At 34.9% G+C, this 17,710-nt stretch overlaps 1 protein-coding gene across 3 annotated transcripts in view; it reads left to right on the top strand.

The window, feature by feature from the left end:
• TSC22D1 (TSC22 domain family member 1) overlaps nt 1-17,710 on the top strand; it is a 135,712-nt gene that overhangs the window by 17,575 nt on the left and 100,427 nt on the right. Inside the window, exons 2-3 of one of the 3 annotated variants that reach the window (XR_003791737.1) lie at nt 13,833-14,003; nt 14,832-14,846. The exons of 1 other annotated variant lie outside the window; for it this stretch is intronic. Coding sequence is in view for 1 of the 2 variants with exons in the window: in XM_029210220.1 (XP_029066053.1) it covers nt 1,322-1,403 (82 nt within the window). In the remaining variant the exon portion in view is untranslated. Of the gene's footprint in view, nt 1-1,321; nt 2,007-13,832; nt 14,004-14,831; nt 14,847-17,710 lie in introns of those variants that run through there. One more of the 3 variants, XM_029210220.1, reaches the window with a different exon arrangement.

Genomic DNA, 17,710 nt, shown 5'->3' with positions numbered 1-17,710 from the left:
CCCCCCTGAGTTTTTCCTTTGAAATATCTTTATTACCTTTTTCAACACAGTAAATCAAATAATGGTATCAAGGAAAGCTGATTTCTCATTTCAGATGTTTTCGATCTCTCTTTAGAGATGGATAACCCAGACCATTTACTCTCTTTCATACGGAAGCTTTTGTTTATGCTTATTATAGTTTTGTTTGCTTGGTTGTGTCCTTTTAGACAGTTTTGTTTTGGTATTTTCAACAATGACAAGGATTCTCTTTCTATTGAGGGACATACTCCCATGTTTTAAAAATTACTTTTGAAAGATGGTATGCAGTGAAACTTATATTAGCCAATTTATTTTGGAAGAAATGCTGCTTTGTAGTTACCGTTTTTGCTTGGTTTTTGTTTCTTCAAGTGTATTGTTTTGGGTGCAGCGTGGTGAGGCGAATTGAGTGAATGCCTGGTTTTGGCTGTAGTGCTGTCCACTGATCATGTGCTAATGAGCCATCACATGTCTGGGTCGTTCCTTCTCTTCCTGTTTTAAAAGGCTTGATCACTGTACAGTTTGTCTTAACTTCTCTTTCAGAGTCAAGCATGGTGCCATGTCTTGTCTTTGGTGGAGGTTCCATAATATCACAGAATTTTGAAATAAGGGATTGGACTGATTCCTAAGCTGTTCTTTATCTTCATTGTGTTATTCTCCTCTTTGGGGATCTACCAAACATTATTTGCCAGTTATTCTCTGATATGACATCAGGATTTATATGTTTGTACACTGGATATATTTTATTATGAGGAATTTTACCTGTTTTGAGGTTCCGGGGAGGAAGGGTGGATCCAGAATGAGGAGGGTAGGGTAAGTCCAAACTAGGTATCGTAACTAGTTTTCTGCCTCCATTCTTGAATCCCATAATAATAAACCACGAAACTGCATCCCAGTCCTTTTAGGAACAAGTATATTTAATGCTTATTGAAGGTAAATAATATTTGGATTAGCCACCTCTTTAACTCTTCTTTTTTGTAAATTTGTATAAAATTGATGATAAATTCATTGGGAGCCTGAGGATTATACGACAGATGATTCTAAGATTTCTTTCAGTGTATTACTGGCTGATACATTACTGTGGGTGAAATATTGTCAAGTAGCTTGGTCACGTAACTACTAAGTGATGGAGCTAGTATTCTACTAGGTGATTTGATTCCAAAGCTTGTACCACTCGGCCCTCTGTATCCGTGGGCTCTGCGTCCATGGATTCAACCATTCTCTGGTCGGTTGAATCTGAGGATGTGGAATCCACAGATGGGAAGGGCCAGTAGTGTTGATACTGCTGTGGATTTGGTATCCACAGGTGGTCCTGGAACCGATTTCCCCGTGGATACCGAGCAGTGACTGTATTCGGAAGCATTTTGGAGGTTGCCGTGGGCCACTGATAAGCAGCAAGATGTGACAGTGGACAACTGTAAACAACAGTCCTTAGCCTGCGAGCATGGAGCCATTTGGCCTTAGACGCTTCTCGTTGGTTCCTCACTGTGGTGCAGCGGCTTGGTGCTCCTGTTGATGATCCTCGCAGTCTGAATTCAGTTATTTTTTTCTCGATACATTTTCTATTCAAAATGATTAAACTTTCCAAGTTTTTGCTGAAGAATAAACTTTTAATTTGGAAAATCTGCTTAAGTGGCATCCAATCTCTGAATAATAAATTGATATAAAGTTTTATGACATGAACATTTCAATAAATCAGACTGGTAGCCTTCCATTGGTCTCAGTGAGCTTTAAGTGTTATAAACTGTTGATACTTAGGTTATTTTTTTTGTTTCATGTGATCAAATTACATTACAGTACTTTTTAAAGTAGAAAACTCACTTTAATCACTTCAGTCATAATAGCACATTGTGACTCAGATCTTTAATTCTGTACAGTTACAGCTTAGATTCACATCACATGCTTATTATTGGAACAAGAAAATGCTAATTTACATGAAGGTTTTTATATTAAGTTGAAAAACAGGATTTATCTAGTCTTTTCGCTCATTAACCTAGAAGGGGAAGTGTATTTTTTTTAAATCTAAGACAATTGTATTACGCATTAATTCCAAGTTTTTATAAAGCTACTTTCCTTAATTTCTATTATATTTTTCCTGATTTACAAACATTGGAACTATAGAAAGAAGCAATTGGAATTTTTTTTGAATTGTAGTTAACTGTAAAGATTTATCTTAAAGGATATAGTAGCTTAATTAATCATTTAATAGTAATGTAGTATAAATCTTACTCACATGTTCCATAATTTTACTTTCCAGTAAGATGAAACAGCGAAAAGCTGCTGAAAGTCAGTAATTTTCACATCTTGTACAGTTGATTGCATTTCTAGACACTTTACTTATTGACGTGCTTTCAACAGCCTGAAAAAAATCTGCCACTCTTCCCAATCCATGAGGCGGTCACATTGAAGAGAGAGTGTTTTAAAGTGAGGTTACCATTGTAAAATGGATAGGCTAACTAACAGACTCACTTTGGGATTTTTCTTTATGTAAAGGTTTAGTTATGTTTCCAGTTATATTCAGATTCTTAGCCCATGAGGATCTACCAGTAGCTTCAGTTAGCTTTTTAAGAAATCGATCCAATGTGCAAAAGCAAAAACAAGTAGACACATTGGCCTAACAGAAACCTAGCTGTGCTATATTTGGGCTTATGAATATGTGACCTAAATGCCATTGATACCAATGGTCTGAGTTAGAGGCTCAAAACAAGAATAGGGGAGAAAAAAACAGAGAAATAGAAAGGTAGTAGAAGACCATTAAAGGGGATGGTAGGGAAGGAGGAGGATTTGGTGATAGTCATAATTTATTAAAGTTTTGTTGCCTACATCTGTAAATCTAGCTATATAAAACATTTTAGAAAAATTACCTAAACTAGTTAAGCCATTGTCTGTTAGCCCAGGAGACTTTTTACATTTACAGTATTTCTGTTCTTTTTTGGTATTGTGTTGGTTTATTTATTTAAGAACTATTTATTAAATGCTTGTTATGTATGTTAACACTGAGCAAAGGTACTAAGGATGCAAAGAAAAAAAGTCATGATTTTGGTCTTAAAGAGTTTTATCTAGTACCCTGAAGAAATAGCCTAAGATCTTGATATATCTTCCGAATTATCCCAAGTTATATTATGCTGAGCTCTGTGTGTGATGTGCATGACAGCTTTTTTATTCACACAAGTTGATTAATCTAGGCTGTAGACTAATGAGCATAGAGCATAATGAGGTAGAGTTTAATGAGCATTAGCCTTGGCATCAGATGTGGCGTCTGATCTTGTTTATGCTACCTCTTCATTGTATGACCTTTGTAAATGTACGTGTAAGCCCAGTTTCCTTACCTGTTAAATGGGAGTAATAGCTGTCCTTACACTGTTGTTGGGAGGATTAAAGGAGAGGAAGTAAGTAATGCACCTAGCTCAGTTCTTAGTTTTGTAAACGGTGGCTGCTCTTATTGTGCCGAATAAGAATGATTCCATTCCTTTCTTACCCACTGTAAATTAAAACTAAAAGCTTGTCTACATATTTAGAGACTGTCTCCCTACTATAGCCTTCGAGACAAGTGATTCTGCGTCTTTGTGACATTTTTGGTTGTAGCCTTTCTCACCTTGGGCTCCATAAGAGAATTAATGCCTACAGGAAAAGAGTGACTACTTTCTCATTTCTCTTAAGAATAATGTATATAGTATCACCATTCCAGATGCATAAGGTGAGTAGTGAATGTATTACATATAATGGAAGCATCAGGGATTAATTCTTTTGCTGAATCCCAGGATGCTAGTACTATATCTGACTATTGGAGAAGCGCTTCAAACTTCTGAAAGTTACGGAAATAAAAGTTGTTACAAAGCACACTTTCCTCTTTCTTAATGGGGGCAGGGAATATGTAGAAGGAATGTAGTGTCATGTAGCAGTTTGTTGATACTCCAGAATACAACCATTTCCCTAATCAAAGGATTCTGAAACTCTTTCATTGTAAAGATTGTTTTAGACAGGCATAATGCCCTGAAGACCATCTGTTCCATACTCGGTCCCATATGGGACTGACCACTTACCTCCTTAGAATGAATGGAGTTAATCAGTTTATTTTAAATAAGATAATGAGTCAGTACCTGTTTTTTAAGTTTCAAAGATTCATTGAACTGGATTTTGAAATCTAGTTTAAAAGTTTCAAAACTAGTGTTTTGGGAATACTAGTTCTTCAAGTAAAAAAAAAGTAGTTCTAGAGCCCAAGAATTTGGGGGAATGCTTTTTGACATACACGTCTTAGAGATGGACATTGCATTTTAGTTTATTGAAGATTGAGAAATTCTGCAGAAGGGAGACAGTTTTACTTATTGACTCCAACTCCTTTGAACATACAGCACCTGTTAATGTCCTATAGACCCAGTGTGTTTTGGAATACACTTCGGGAAATATTGATCTGCTTCATTTTATATGTGAGAATATTCTGGGTCATATAGCTAAGTGATGGCAGGCCTCAGCTGGATCCCATCTCTACATTTATTATTCTACGTGAACAGTTCTTTTTCTGCTATACCACCCTCTTTTCTGTAAGCATTTGATTTATTTTAGAAATAAAAATATAATTGTCATGTGAAAGTATATACCAAGCATATACCATCTGGCAGAAGTTTAAGAACATATTTTGAGAAGTATAGCACTGACATATTTGCAGCCTCATTTAATTGGCCCTGTCATTGTGAATGGCTTGCAGATCTTAGGGATGGCCCTCATACGAGTTTACTATATTCCTGGGGGAAATCTAGTTAACTCCATAAACATTCAAAGATAGGGAAGCTAATCAGAATTGGTTCTATGCTTTCATTAGTAAAATATAGAAATTTTACTAACTTTGTTTTTCTTATGCTTTAGAGTTAAAGCTTGACATTGCTAACAAAGGAGCCAATTAAACAGTCTTATCTCCCGTTTATCCATTTCCCATGTTACACTTATTTGAGCAATGGAATAAGAAAGGAGTACCGAAAGGGATGTCAAATTCTGAGAAAAATTGAAGTCTTCTGGGGACTAAAAGGATTTATCAAAGGAGTGAAAAGAATGGGTATTGGAGATGGTCCTGAAGATGTATTAGTAGATTAAGGTCTTTTTGGCTCTTTTGGGAATGTCTTTGAAGATAGACCACCATAAAACTGCAGGAAGTCAGAACTTTTATTAGAGTATTAATACTAGCTGCATTCGGCAGTATCAGAGATTTGATTCAAGTTTTGAAGGAAGAACGGAAAAAGGTTTTTTTCCTACTCAGAAATACTGTAATCTGGTATTCTGAGTAAAATTTAAAGGAGTGCCTTATTAAAACATGTGAAGGAATATACATGAATTTCATTTCTTCGAGGAGGTATGTCCACATTTGTCGTTTTCTCACTTGCTAAATAGAAAACTTGAGTTCTGGTAGTAGTGGCACTTTCAAGGCCTTAACCCAAGATCTGTGATGGCTTTACAAAGTTGTGTTGATAGCCCATACAATGGTAACTAAACTTCATGTATCTGTTTTATATCAAATCATTTTTCTTAAATTGTTGATTATTGATGGTGGTGATATTCTTTTCCCTTCGTACCTTTTCACCATATTCTTTTTGGCAGTATTTTCCTTTTCAAGACCTGGATTGTGACTGTAAAACCTTATTTACAAAATGTTTGGAAAGTAGAATCGGCTGTGAAAGCTGTGAAGGGTTGGTAAAATACCAGGATTAAAGGTTTGTTCCAGGATTTAAATTTAGTATATAGCATATCAGGTTAGGCATTTTTTGTTTTTCTGGTTTGTAGTTTCATTACTGTGTAGATACTACCTACCTGATGAGTATTTGACAAACACAGGCTTTCTTAGTTTCTGATGGTTTACTGACATGGGCCCTGAAGTTCAGGATGCCCTCTCTCTAAGACTTATGGATGTGTTGGCCTTATGACTTCCTTTTTGTCACTGCAGGCTCAATGGCCAGACAAGTTATATAACTTAGAATAGGGTAGATTAAAGGTGTTATTTGTAATTAGATATTTGTCCTGTCTTTTCAAAAGCCTACCCCATTTTATTGATAAAGAATTTGAAAGCATACTGTTCTTGTATAAAGTGCTGAGTGCTTCTGATACCATACTTCCATTGAGATGAGTGTATTTATATTGATTTTTATTAGACTCAGGTTGGGATGAGGAAGGGAATGACCTTCCTTTGATTTTGTCTTTGTGTACAGAAGAATTTGAGTAGATATAGTGAAAGCTATCTGTAAATAATATTTAAAATATATTAAAATTGAGGACAACTACAGCGTCCATACTGAATATTATACACTCAGTGACAAACTAAAGACTGTTCTCTGGGTAGCAGAATTGAGCTCTGAATTAGTAGAGAATAAAATGCAATTTGTTATTGCTAGATCATTATTCTAATCATGCTTGTAACAGAAATGATGACTTAAATTATAGAATTTTATCTAATTTTTAAAGTACATTAAGGTAATTGAACTCATTAAACTCTTTGAGATTTTTATACATTTAAGAGGGTATCCTATATATTTATTTGTTAGGCAGGTCAATAGATATGTGACGTATAAACTAGAAATTAAAATTCTGCATTTTGCTTTTTTGTAGATACTTTAAAGATGAGAGGAATTTTGGATTACCTTTTCAACAAAGTTTTAGATACAGGTCTTTCAGTTTCAGTAGAAACATCTGTTGTTCCTAGATATTTATGTTGTTGATATTGAGTTTTGCTGTATTTTATTTCTAACTCTTACTGCCTTGTCAAACTTTCCTGGGTTGATAGAAATGGCAAAGCAAATAACTGTCAACTGATCTATGTTTAAATGAAATAGAAGGAGAGAATTTCAGAATTCTACTTAAAACATTTAATCTGGCATTTTATCATATACTAAGTATTTTGAAAGAAAATAATTGTTAATCAAAATAATATGATTTGGAAAAGTATAAAATTAGTGAAAACTGAGGATCTTGGAGACAAACTGACTTTTCAGTTTCCTGCTCTACAGCCTACTAGGTGTGTGATCTTAGCCGAGTTACTTTACTACTTTGTGCCTTAGTTTCCTTATCGGTAAAACTGTGATGATTGTACTGTATATGTCATTGAGTTATTGTGAGGATCGAATGAAGCAGTATATATATATAATGCATAATATATTGCTGTATACTAAGCTCTCAATAAATGTTAACAAAATTAAACAAAAGTTTATGTATGAATATTGTAACTGATTTTATAAGTGAAGGTATATTATTTGGGAGTTTTATAATTTGACTTTTAGCAAAAAAATGTTAGAGGGATATTTATGGTGCTATAATACATTGTTTCTTATGGAAGTTTTTAGGGAAAATGAGCAGAAAATTTTATTCCTTCCATTTTTATTATGCAGGAATAAAAATTCATACATGGTAATTTATTTTTATTTTTTTATTGGAGTATAGTTGCTTTACAATGGTGTGTTAGTTTCTGCTGTACAGCAGTGTGAATCAGCTATATGTACACATCTGTCCCCTCCCTGCTGGGCGCCCGACCCCTCCCACCCCCGCCAATCCCCCCCATCTAGGTCACCACAGAACATTGAGCTGAGCTCCCTGTGCTATACAGCAGGTTCCCACTAGCTAGCTATTTTGCACATAGTAGTGTGTATACATACATGGTAATTTAAATTTGAAGACTTTTTAAGCCACTAACTCTATTATATGTTTGCTTTAGTCTAAAGTTAATTTCCACTCTAGTTTAACATAAACATAATTCAGTTTTTCTCTTTGTAGGAGAGAAGATATTTTTTGATCTCTCATACTTTCTTCTGAATCAAAGTTCTCTGTATAGAGAACTATTTATCAAAGAAATTAAAAAGCATAAGCAAGGGCTTCCCTGGTGGCGCAGTGGTTGAGAGTCTGCCTGCCGATGCAGGGGACACGGGTTCGTGCCTCGGTCCGGGAAGACCCCACATGCCGCGGAGCGGCTGGGCCCGTGAGCCATGGCCGCTGAGCCTGCGCGTCCGGAGCCTGTGCTCCGCAACAGGAGAGGCCACAACAGTGAGAGGCCCGCGTACCGCAAAAACAAAAGCATAAGCAAGAGTGTCACCATCTGATTACTTTTCTGATATTAGTACAGAACATAATGCTGTCATTTCCACTAGAATTCGTTTTTAAAGAAAGATCGGAGTGAACTTTCTATCAATAAAAATTGTAGATTTATATTTCTTCTCAGTGAACATTCCATAGGTATGTCACATATTCAGAACCTTTTGTTTTATATTTTTAACTTTATTTTAAAATAAATTTAGACTTAACAAAATGTTGCGAAAATAGTACATAGAGTCCCCGTATACCTTCACCCAGCTTTTCCTAATATTCATAGAAGAAATATAGAAATCAGGAGTTAACATTAATACTAACCAATCTGTAAGCTTATTTGCATTTTGACCATTGTCCATTAAATCACCCTTTTTTTGGTCCAGGATCCTATCTAGAATTTTACAGTGTACTTAATTGTCATGTCTCTTTAGTCTCCTTCAATCTGGACTAGTTCTTTGTTCTCTTTGCCTTTTGTAACCTTGACAATTTTGAAGAGTACTAGCTAGTTTGAATATTACTTAACTTGTGTGTCTGATGTTCTCTCTTGGTCAGATTGAGAATTATATATTTTTGGAAAAGATTCCACTGAAATGATGTTATGTCTGTGTCAGTACATTATATCAGGAGTTACATGATATCGATTTGCCCCATTACTGGTGGCGATAAAAGATGATTTGGTTAAGGAGGTGACTGCCAGGTGTCTACACTGTTGATTTACTCTTTTTCCCTTTGTAAATGATAAGTGTCTTTGGGGAGATATTTTAAGACTATGTAAATACTGTTTCTCAAAATACTTCCACTGATTTTAACATAAAATTATGTTCACTAAGGTTTTCTTTGTTTCAAGGAACAGAGCCTTTTTCATTCAAAGGAGGCAGTGGTCAATTTAAATGTTTCTGTGTTTAGTCATCTTGACCCTGAAGTTGCCTTTTTAAAGGCAACTTTATAGTCGATATATATTTTTATGATTGCCTTTTATCTTTTATTCTATAGAGCATTAACTACTCTAAAAATGTATTGTGCATTTTCTTTTTTTTACCTGTTTTACTTCCTCATCTTATAGTCAGTGGAACATGAGGACATAATTGGATTAGATATATTTTTTTTTTTTTGCGGTATGCGGGCCTCTCACTGTTGTGGCCTCTCCCGATGCGGAGCACAGGCTCCGGACGCGCAGGCTCAGCGGCCATGGCTCACGGGCCCAGCCGCTCCGCGGCGTGTGGGATCTTCCCGGACCGGGGCACGAACCCGTGTCCCCTGCATCGGCAGGCAGACTCTCAACCACTGTGCCACCAGGGAAGCCCAGGATTAGCTATTTTTTTCTTTTCTATCTTTGAACAAACACTTGACATTTAAACCTAGTGGAGTAACTTGAATCCCAATAACATTTCGGGATAGTATCTTTTCCAAAAGGATGAAGAGAAAGTATATTGGTAAATCTTGGAATTTGGTTAGATATTGATTTCTTAAAACAATCTAATAGGGTTTTTCACTTTCATTACAACTTTCTTCTCTGTTAGGTAATTGCTTTCCATGCTTTCCGTGCATTCCTTAAAGTTCCAGGCTTTCTTCCTTATTTTAGTGTTTATAAGGTGTGTCCCGTTTGACAATATATACAAGGTTCTGGTTTAGACAGAACCTTTTCCTCCAGAGTCAGTACAATACCGTGGCTAACTAATTCTGAGCAAGCTGGGCTTTGTTTGTCTGTCTGCTTTTTGACAAGATCTCTCACTTTTTAAAATTGAAAAATTGAAATTGGGTGTTCTGGCAATATCCGGTTTGGTTTTTTGTTTTTTACTAATTTTAGGTCTGGAAGAGAACATTAGAAAATCTATAACGGGTGTTGTAATTTAGCTAAAATTTGTGTCACCTCAGGATAATACCTTTGATGTTTCTGCTGATCATATTTAGAAATTAATCCTAGTAGCTGATGAGCCCCAAAAGAGAATCCATGGAACTAATACACTTTCAATAGTTTTTATTTCTTTTAGGATAAGAAAGTTTAACTTTAGATACCAGCCACTTGACAAAATTCTGCTTACTTTTTGTTTCTTGACCGGTAGACTTCGTTCATTTGTAAAACGTTTACTGAATTTATTTAATTCGGTGTATAGTCTAGGGGCTGGAGATGCAAAGACTCACTGCTTCTCTTAAGGATATTCTTTCATTTTCTTCTTAATGCCATCTGGGGCTGATCTGGACACTTGGAGGGATTTGTGGGAAATTCTTATTCTTTTTAGAAGTGCCTTACAACTAGTAACAGTGAATGATAAAAGATGAATAAGAAAAAGATATTACTGTGTCCAGTTTAGAGTGGTAGAATGTTTTGTTTTATAAATAATCTGTAAATCTATAACTTAATAATTCCGACTTCAGATTGGTCTTCTATAACACAAGTGAATAGAAATCATAGTCTTTGTAGGAATGTGTTACCTTCAATTTCATTGCTTAAAAATGATCAGGTGTAGCTTTCCCTCTTTCATTGATATTAGAAACGCTTAAAAGTAATAAACAGTATATGCTCATTTAGTAATTTAGTATTGAGGACAAATATTGCAAATAGTCTAGTTTGTACATTTCGGGAGAATTTCTCAGAGTGCTATTTATATATAAAATACTTAGATTGTTTCTGATTTGAATGTGACTTGATTTTCAGTAAGAATCTTTAAACTTTAAAGTATTAATGGAAAATATTAAAATCGTAGATGAATAGACCTTCTAACACCTTGTTTGAGTTCCTTTGTGGCATTTCAGCATTGCTGATTTTATTAGCTTTGGTTTGGAATTTCTTCTTTAGTGGTTGAAATGCAAGCCCTGCAGTGGAGTAATTTCTTTTTTCCCTCTTGAACATCACATAGAAGAATGCTGTATACTGAAACAGAATTAGGGTAGGTCCTACTATGTCATTCTTGTGAGCCTCCATCAGTAGTAGTCTTGCAAAGGCTGTCCTTTCTTGTTTGAATAATGATCTCATTTTGAAAGTGCCTTTACATTTTTCTACATAAGTGATATGATACACTATCTAATCCACAGTCTTCATAGATTATTAACTCCTGAAGCAAGAGAGATGCAGCTGTCCTCAATGATTCAAAATAATTTCTATTTAGGGAAATTTGTTTAATTTTTTTTTTGAGTATGAATATGTTGAATCCACAAGTTTTGGCATACTTCAGGCAGAGCAAAGAAGTTATATCCTGAAAGTAATCTGACTTGGGAGAAGTTTATAAGTGGATCTATTATTTCTTCAGCCAACTCTCATATTTAACTTACCCTATAACCTAACCTAAGGACTTTTTTTTTTTTTTAAATCTAAGTTTGTTGCATTTTTAATTTATATACTCTGTGGGGTGTGGTAAATAAGTCAAGGGTTTGGAGCTCCTACTGAAGGAAAAATTGTGAACTTAGACCATTACTAATCTGATCAAGATACGATTTCTTGGGAGTTGTTTTTCATTTTCAAAGTGAAGTGGGCGTCTGAACTTAAATTACCAAATAATTCTGTTCCATAATGGAATGCTCCTCTTTTGCCTGTATTTTCAATCAGATATATTGTTACTAATTAGTATTTAAGAAATGAAGGAAAACTGGGAAATTTGGAAAATCATATCTTGTTTATAGTTTCTGAATATATTTTAAACTGTATCTTAATCAAAGTAGTTAAGTTTTACTTAGATCTCGTTCATTTGGGAGTCTTTAATAATTTTCATGGTTTATATTGAAATATTATTAGATATGAAAAAGAATGATTTGTCAAGAAAATTGATTAGAAAAGGCTGGAGGATGATTGTTTAATAATTTTAAAAGCACTTTTGTAGCACCTGCTTCCACTGTATAGGTCCAATGAAAATAAATAAAATGGCTCTGATGTATCAGTTTTAAGCTCTTTCTCATCTGTTAAAAAGCCACCTCTTAAGAACTCCAGCTGTGGAATACTCTGCTATTGGATTTGTGAGTTTTGGACCCTTGCAAGTACCTAGTTAGATTGTATTTCTTGAGACATTCAGTATTCAGATCTTTTTCTTTTTTGTACTCCTTTCCTCTTGCCGTCCCTCATGTTCCTACTCAATGTGATTCTACTGCAGAATACTGTTTAAAGACTTCAGGATTTAAAATCTGCTGGAAACTTACAATGGAAAATAGCTGCCTCGTAGGCTCATAGCTTTTGTAGTTATTTGTTTGGTAGCTCACGTTGGATGGCGGTTTCACCCCCTTGACTTCTTTAGATTTGTTTTTTCATTTCTTTGCTTAAATTCTGGAAATGACAGATTTGATGGTTAAATTTGTAGGTTTTCTTTTCTTAGTCCAAACTGTTTACATTTTTCACTTGTAGAGACTTGAACATATTCCTAAAGTACAGAAGGGTTATTAGCTCATTCCTTCATCTTCAGGCTTAAAAAAAACAAAAAACATTTAGTCTAACTGTTGTTAGGTAATGGAATAACCATTCCTTTTCAGCTGCTGGCATATTTCCAAACTGGCCGGCAGAGCCAGGAGGAAATGAAGGCATTAAAAACTAACTTTGGTTGGTTGCCACCTTCTTAGTGCTGAGACTATAACCTTTGTTGGTTGATTGATAGAGAACAGGAGAGCACAATCCTCGTTCCACTAACAGGTAAGGAACCCTTGTGATGACCAGTTGGTGTGAGAGAGACATTATTTGATAGCATTTTTTCTTAATTTATCCCCAAATATAACATGTCCCTGAAGTCACATAGTGTGACTGCCTGCGTTCCATCCAGCAGGAATACGCAGCACCCTTCTGTTTAGAGTGAGATCTGAAATTTAATACTCATGTATCACTCTGTACCACAAAGTAAAATTGATCTGTTTTCTACGGTTAAAATTTATCCTGCAGTCCCTGTAACTTTAAATACCTATCTGTCTGTCTTATTCTCCTTTCAGCTTTTCCTTGCTCAGATGCTGTGTCCTTTGAACTTCCTTCTCTTAGTTACCTAATCTCTATAATAAAGTAAACTATTTTCCAGTATCTTTATCATCGTCTGTTATTTGGGTATATCTTACTGCTTAAATTTCTGCATTGTAGCTATTAATGATTATTTCCTGGTCCTTCTTGACCCCAAACCAAATGATCATATGTTTTAAAAAAGATTTTTAGTCTGTATTGCCTGTATCCGCAATTCTGCCCTCCTGCTTTTAAATATGAGTGCTTGAAGAATAAATCTTTTTCAGTGACAGTAGTCATAGCTTGATAAAATTCAGGTTTCGTTTTATATTGCTATAATATGGGACTGTAGTCTGATTAACTCTTTAAATTACTGAAAACTTAAAAACTGAGAACAAATCCAGCTTCTTAGACAGTTCCCAAGGTTTAGTGGTATTCCTGTTAATATGCTTGATTATTCTGTTTCTACTTTGCAATCCGTCTTCTTCTCTTTGACAGAAGAGTTAATTGGGACTTCCTTGATATATCTGAGGTCGAGTGCCTTTCCCTGTCCCTTTAAGACAACTGATCTTGTTTTCCAGTCCTAATTGATCATTTTTGGATTTGGTCTTCCACTTGAAGTTGGGTGGTTTGTCACAGAACATGTTATGGCTTAGACCAAGATAGGTCCCTTCTTAATAGTGACTGAGGAATGAATCATTTGTGGTGACAGACTTCTAAAATTCAAATTAAGAAGGCACTAAGGAAAGTATGCCCAAATGTAGCTCCTTTTTATCCTGAGGATAAGTCATTACAAGCTCAAATGACCAGAGAATGTAATTTCTTAATAAGAATTTTTTCTTAAATCTATATTCAGCTCTCTATTTCAGTGCTTCTCTCCTACCAGAGGTGCAAGGAGTGATCCTAGAACCACAGATACAGCCAAGACCACGGAGAGCTTTTGACGTCAGGGGTCCACTTTCTCCACTGAACCCTTGGAGGCAGAATATCCAGCTTCTGGAGAGAGTTGGGAAAGGATAATAAACAAGTGGGTGCTTTCCATTATTTACTTGGGTTTATTTATAGATTGGAGTGTCCTTCCATTGCCCATTTAATTCTACTGTTAAACTCCTTGGGTTCATATAAGAACCAAGTGGGGCTGCAATCTGTTTGTTTTTCTAAGAATGCTAACTAGTGCCCGTTCAGAAAAGAGACGTAAAATTTATTTTAATTTTCTCTCCAGATAATTAAAGCAGTGGGTGATTTGGGGGCACTTGATTTGGTGAATGCCTGTGTAGTCCACAGGAATTTTTTAAAGGAAATATTTGCCCATTTTAGCCTTTACTGGCATTAGTGGACTTCTAAGTGCTCTTTTATATTCCAGTATTTAAGAAGTTTCTTTATTTCGTCTTTGGGCAAGCTGGGCATCTGAATTCTCCTAATTTACACAGTCTGATGTCCAGGTGTTATCCTACCGTGTTAGTGAGAACTTTTTGGTCTTTTTCCTACCTCGAACTTTAGGACTTCAAATTAAGTAGATCTTTAAACAAGATGCAATGATAGTACCATTATGGTTTTACTGTCAAGTCTAGGCTTCATTCTTTAATAAGATACATATGAATGAATACGAGTTTCAGGATATAACAAGGCAAACGAGCCTTTTCCTAGATTTTCCCCATGGCATTAAGATGGTTTTCTCTTAGTTTCTTTGATGCCAAGGGTAGGATTTGATTCCAGGAAGTTCTTATCACCTACAGTGGGTAGAACGTGAAGTTGGTGCCTTTGGCAGGTTTTCATTTCTCCTTGGTGGATCCCTTCTGTGACTCCAGGTATCTTGATAATGGGAGACCGGTTTATTTGTTCTCTAATTGCCCAGATTTCTTTCAACTGGTAAACATCATACTTCAGCAAAAGGAACTCTTCTAGCAGAGCCTTCATGGATGATATCTGTCACACATGCAGCAGCTGCAGTTTGGAAGGCAGTGGTGAACGGAGCCATGCATTATATCTAGAAGACACAAGGATGAGAGAGCCACCTGATCTTGCCATTGATAAACTTTAAGATTTACTCTGGTGTACTCTTGATCTGGAAACGGAAAGGCTCAAATAATGACGTAATTTTTTCAGATTGGAATTTTACATGGCCATGAAAATAATTCCTTTTTATTCAGAAGACTGAAATAGAGGAAGCATGAGAGACACCTTTCTTTAAAAAGCAGCTCTCTGTATCTGTTTCACTTAAAAGATTTGTGGGATTGAAAATCACCTTAATGAAGCAGGCAGACTTTTTATTTTTTAGTAGTCTGGGAGACCCAGAAATCGTAATGAAACTGTCTTTTGTTGCCTGACACTGAAAGGAACTAGGAAATATAAAGGGTGAACTTCTTAATTATTCCCAAATTACTTTTAATATTAGGATGCACTTTTTTAACTTTTTCTAGTCTTGGGCCTTATTCTTATTTGTCAAATCAACAAAGATTCCAGCATAGGAGTAGAGACGTCTTTGAGTTCAGTCTTCTAAAGTAGTAAATACCTGTTAAACTTGAGGTATCGTTCTGCATTGCAGGCGTTCTAAAGTTGAATGATAACTGAAAAAAAAAGAGGTATTTTATAGAGCAAAAGCAATTAGTAGTAGTAGGATAAGCCTCTATGTGTGAATAAGTGTTGCAAGATAGTTATCCAAACTATCGATAAATTGATGGCAGTAGTGATCAAAATGCTTTATTTCTCTTTTTGGTATCTATTTAACTGGTCAGTCGAAAACTGTTAAAGAAGTTTTTAAAAGTTATGCAATGCTGCCAGTTTGTTTTATTTGGTATAAATTTTAAGAATAGAAATTCTAGAGATAATAATATGGAAGCATCTAAATGGCTTAGGAATCTTAAAGGTTTTGGAAACCCACATTGGCTAGATTATAACCTGGCCTTTAGTCTTCTCGGCTGTTTGTGAGGCCTTGTTTTCCCCTCATTTATTATAAATAAACTTTTGTATGTACAGTACTTAAAAGTAAGTTTAAAAGATGAGTTTGAACTAAAATTTCCCTAGAGAGCTCTGAATTCCCATAAACAATTACAGCTTTTTACTCTTGATTTGTTTCTGTTAAAAGTTAGTAAGATAGTTGTTACAAACACACATAAATTAAAAAACAACTACTCACTCAACATTTTAGAAAGAACTCAGGGAACTGAAAGTGAGATTTGCTTGGAAATTTAGTTGAACTCTTTGAACCACAGTACAAACGAGTTTATGGCCTGTGAGGTTATTATTAGCCTTTTGTTTCAGTTTTGAAGAAGCGATTTAAACTCTTAATCCCATTAATCTCATGCTTTGATTAAATTTTAGCTTTGTTCCTTAAAGTGTGCAAAAGAAATGAAGTGCATTTCTATTCATCTCATGCCACTAAAAGCTATTTAAAAGTGAAACTTTATGTATATTAATGTGAACTGATGTGTTTAAACTTTTATTTTGATACATTTTCCTTTCAGATTTTTAAATATTTCGTGTCACAATATGCAATCCTATATTTTTCAGTGTTTATTTTATGGATATTACTATAAGCTAATTTTTTTCTAGAATGACTAATTGTGTAATATTTGTATTATGTGATCATTTGAAAAACTAATAAATATTTTCTCCGTAAAAAAATGCACTTACTGATAAATGGCTTATTTTTCTTTCAGGAGTAGAAAATGGAAACTACAACAGTATTTTTAAGTGTATTTTAATTTTATGTGTCTTCCTCTAAGTATTTCTGAATATATATCCTATCCTTGTATATGTTAAACTCTTTTGAGAAAAAAAATTATTTTAAACTGTTGAATTAAAATGATTCTCATTGGGTCACCCAGTGCCAAATGTAGGAAATAGGTGATCTATTTAGTCTATTTTTGCATTTTCCTGATTAGCTTCATCTTAGCTTTGTTTCCAGAATTGGATTGTTTTAGATGCCGTTTTTGTATGCCAGTGTTGCAAACCATTAAAACTCTTGAGCTAATATCATAAATATCAGGAGTAATATGGTCACATCTTTTAAAGTGAGATCTTGATAAACAAAGACCCTCACAAAGTAGCATACAAGAGACAGTTCCTCTATTCAGAAAAAGAATATTTGAAAATAACGGCTGATTGGAGAGCTACCCAATTTGTGGGTGCTGTTAATAGGAGAAGAAAATGTTTTATATTTTCATGTTCTCCTTGAACAAATAATTGTAGGAGGGGAAATCTTAGAGTCTCTTGCTTTTAACCTTATCAAAACAACATGGAAAAGGATAAAATTGGGTTTTAATGATTCTTGTCTTTATATCTACATAAACTTAATCAAAGCCACTGGAACAATTTACCTTTCCTATGCAGAGTCTGCTAGAAGCAAGAGGAGGTTTCCCTTTTGATTTGAAGAAAACTCATAAGAAGTGGACTCCTAAAATTAAAAATGAACATTATGATAGGGTCCTAAGCAAGAAATAAAAGTTTGATTAATGACAATTTGCAGATTAAAATGAAAGAATTTGGCTCCCTGAAGAAATTATACTCTGAAAAATGAGAATTATAAAAGGAAATTATGATTTAGAATAAGCTACTGTATTTGTGGGGGGTGGTGGCGGGAGAGGAGCTAAAATTCTTGGCTTTATTAATCTGGTAAGTTTGGGAAAGATAAGTAAAGATTGTGTGGATAAAATTTTGTTTTTAGATTTAAAGCTATTAAAAGGTTTGTTTACAGACATAATGTATTTCTATGGAAGATGGAAGGCTGTATTT

The sequence above is a fragment of the Monodon monoceros genome, unplaced genomic scaffold (assembly GCF_005190385.1).
Source record: "Monodon monoceros isolate NGI ecotype Baffin Bay Population unplaced genomic scaffold, NGI_Narwhal_1 Super_Scaffold_8, whole genome shotgun sequence".
Lineage (NCBI taxonomy): Eukaryota > Metazoa > Chordata > Mammalia > Artiodactyla > Monodontidae > Monodon > Monodon monoceros.
Note: the sequence above shows the minus strand (reverse complement) of the source record. Positions and strands in the feature narration are given on the sequence as shown.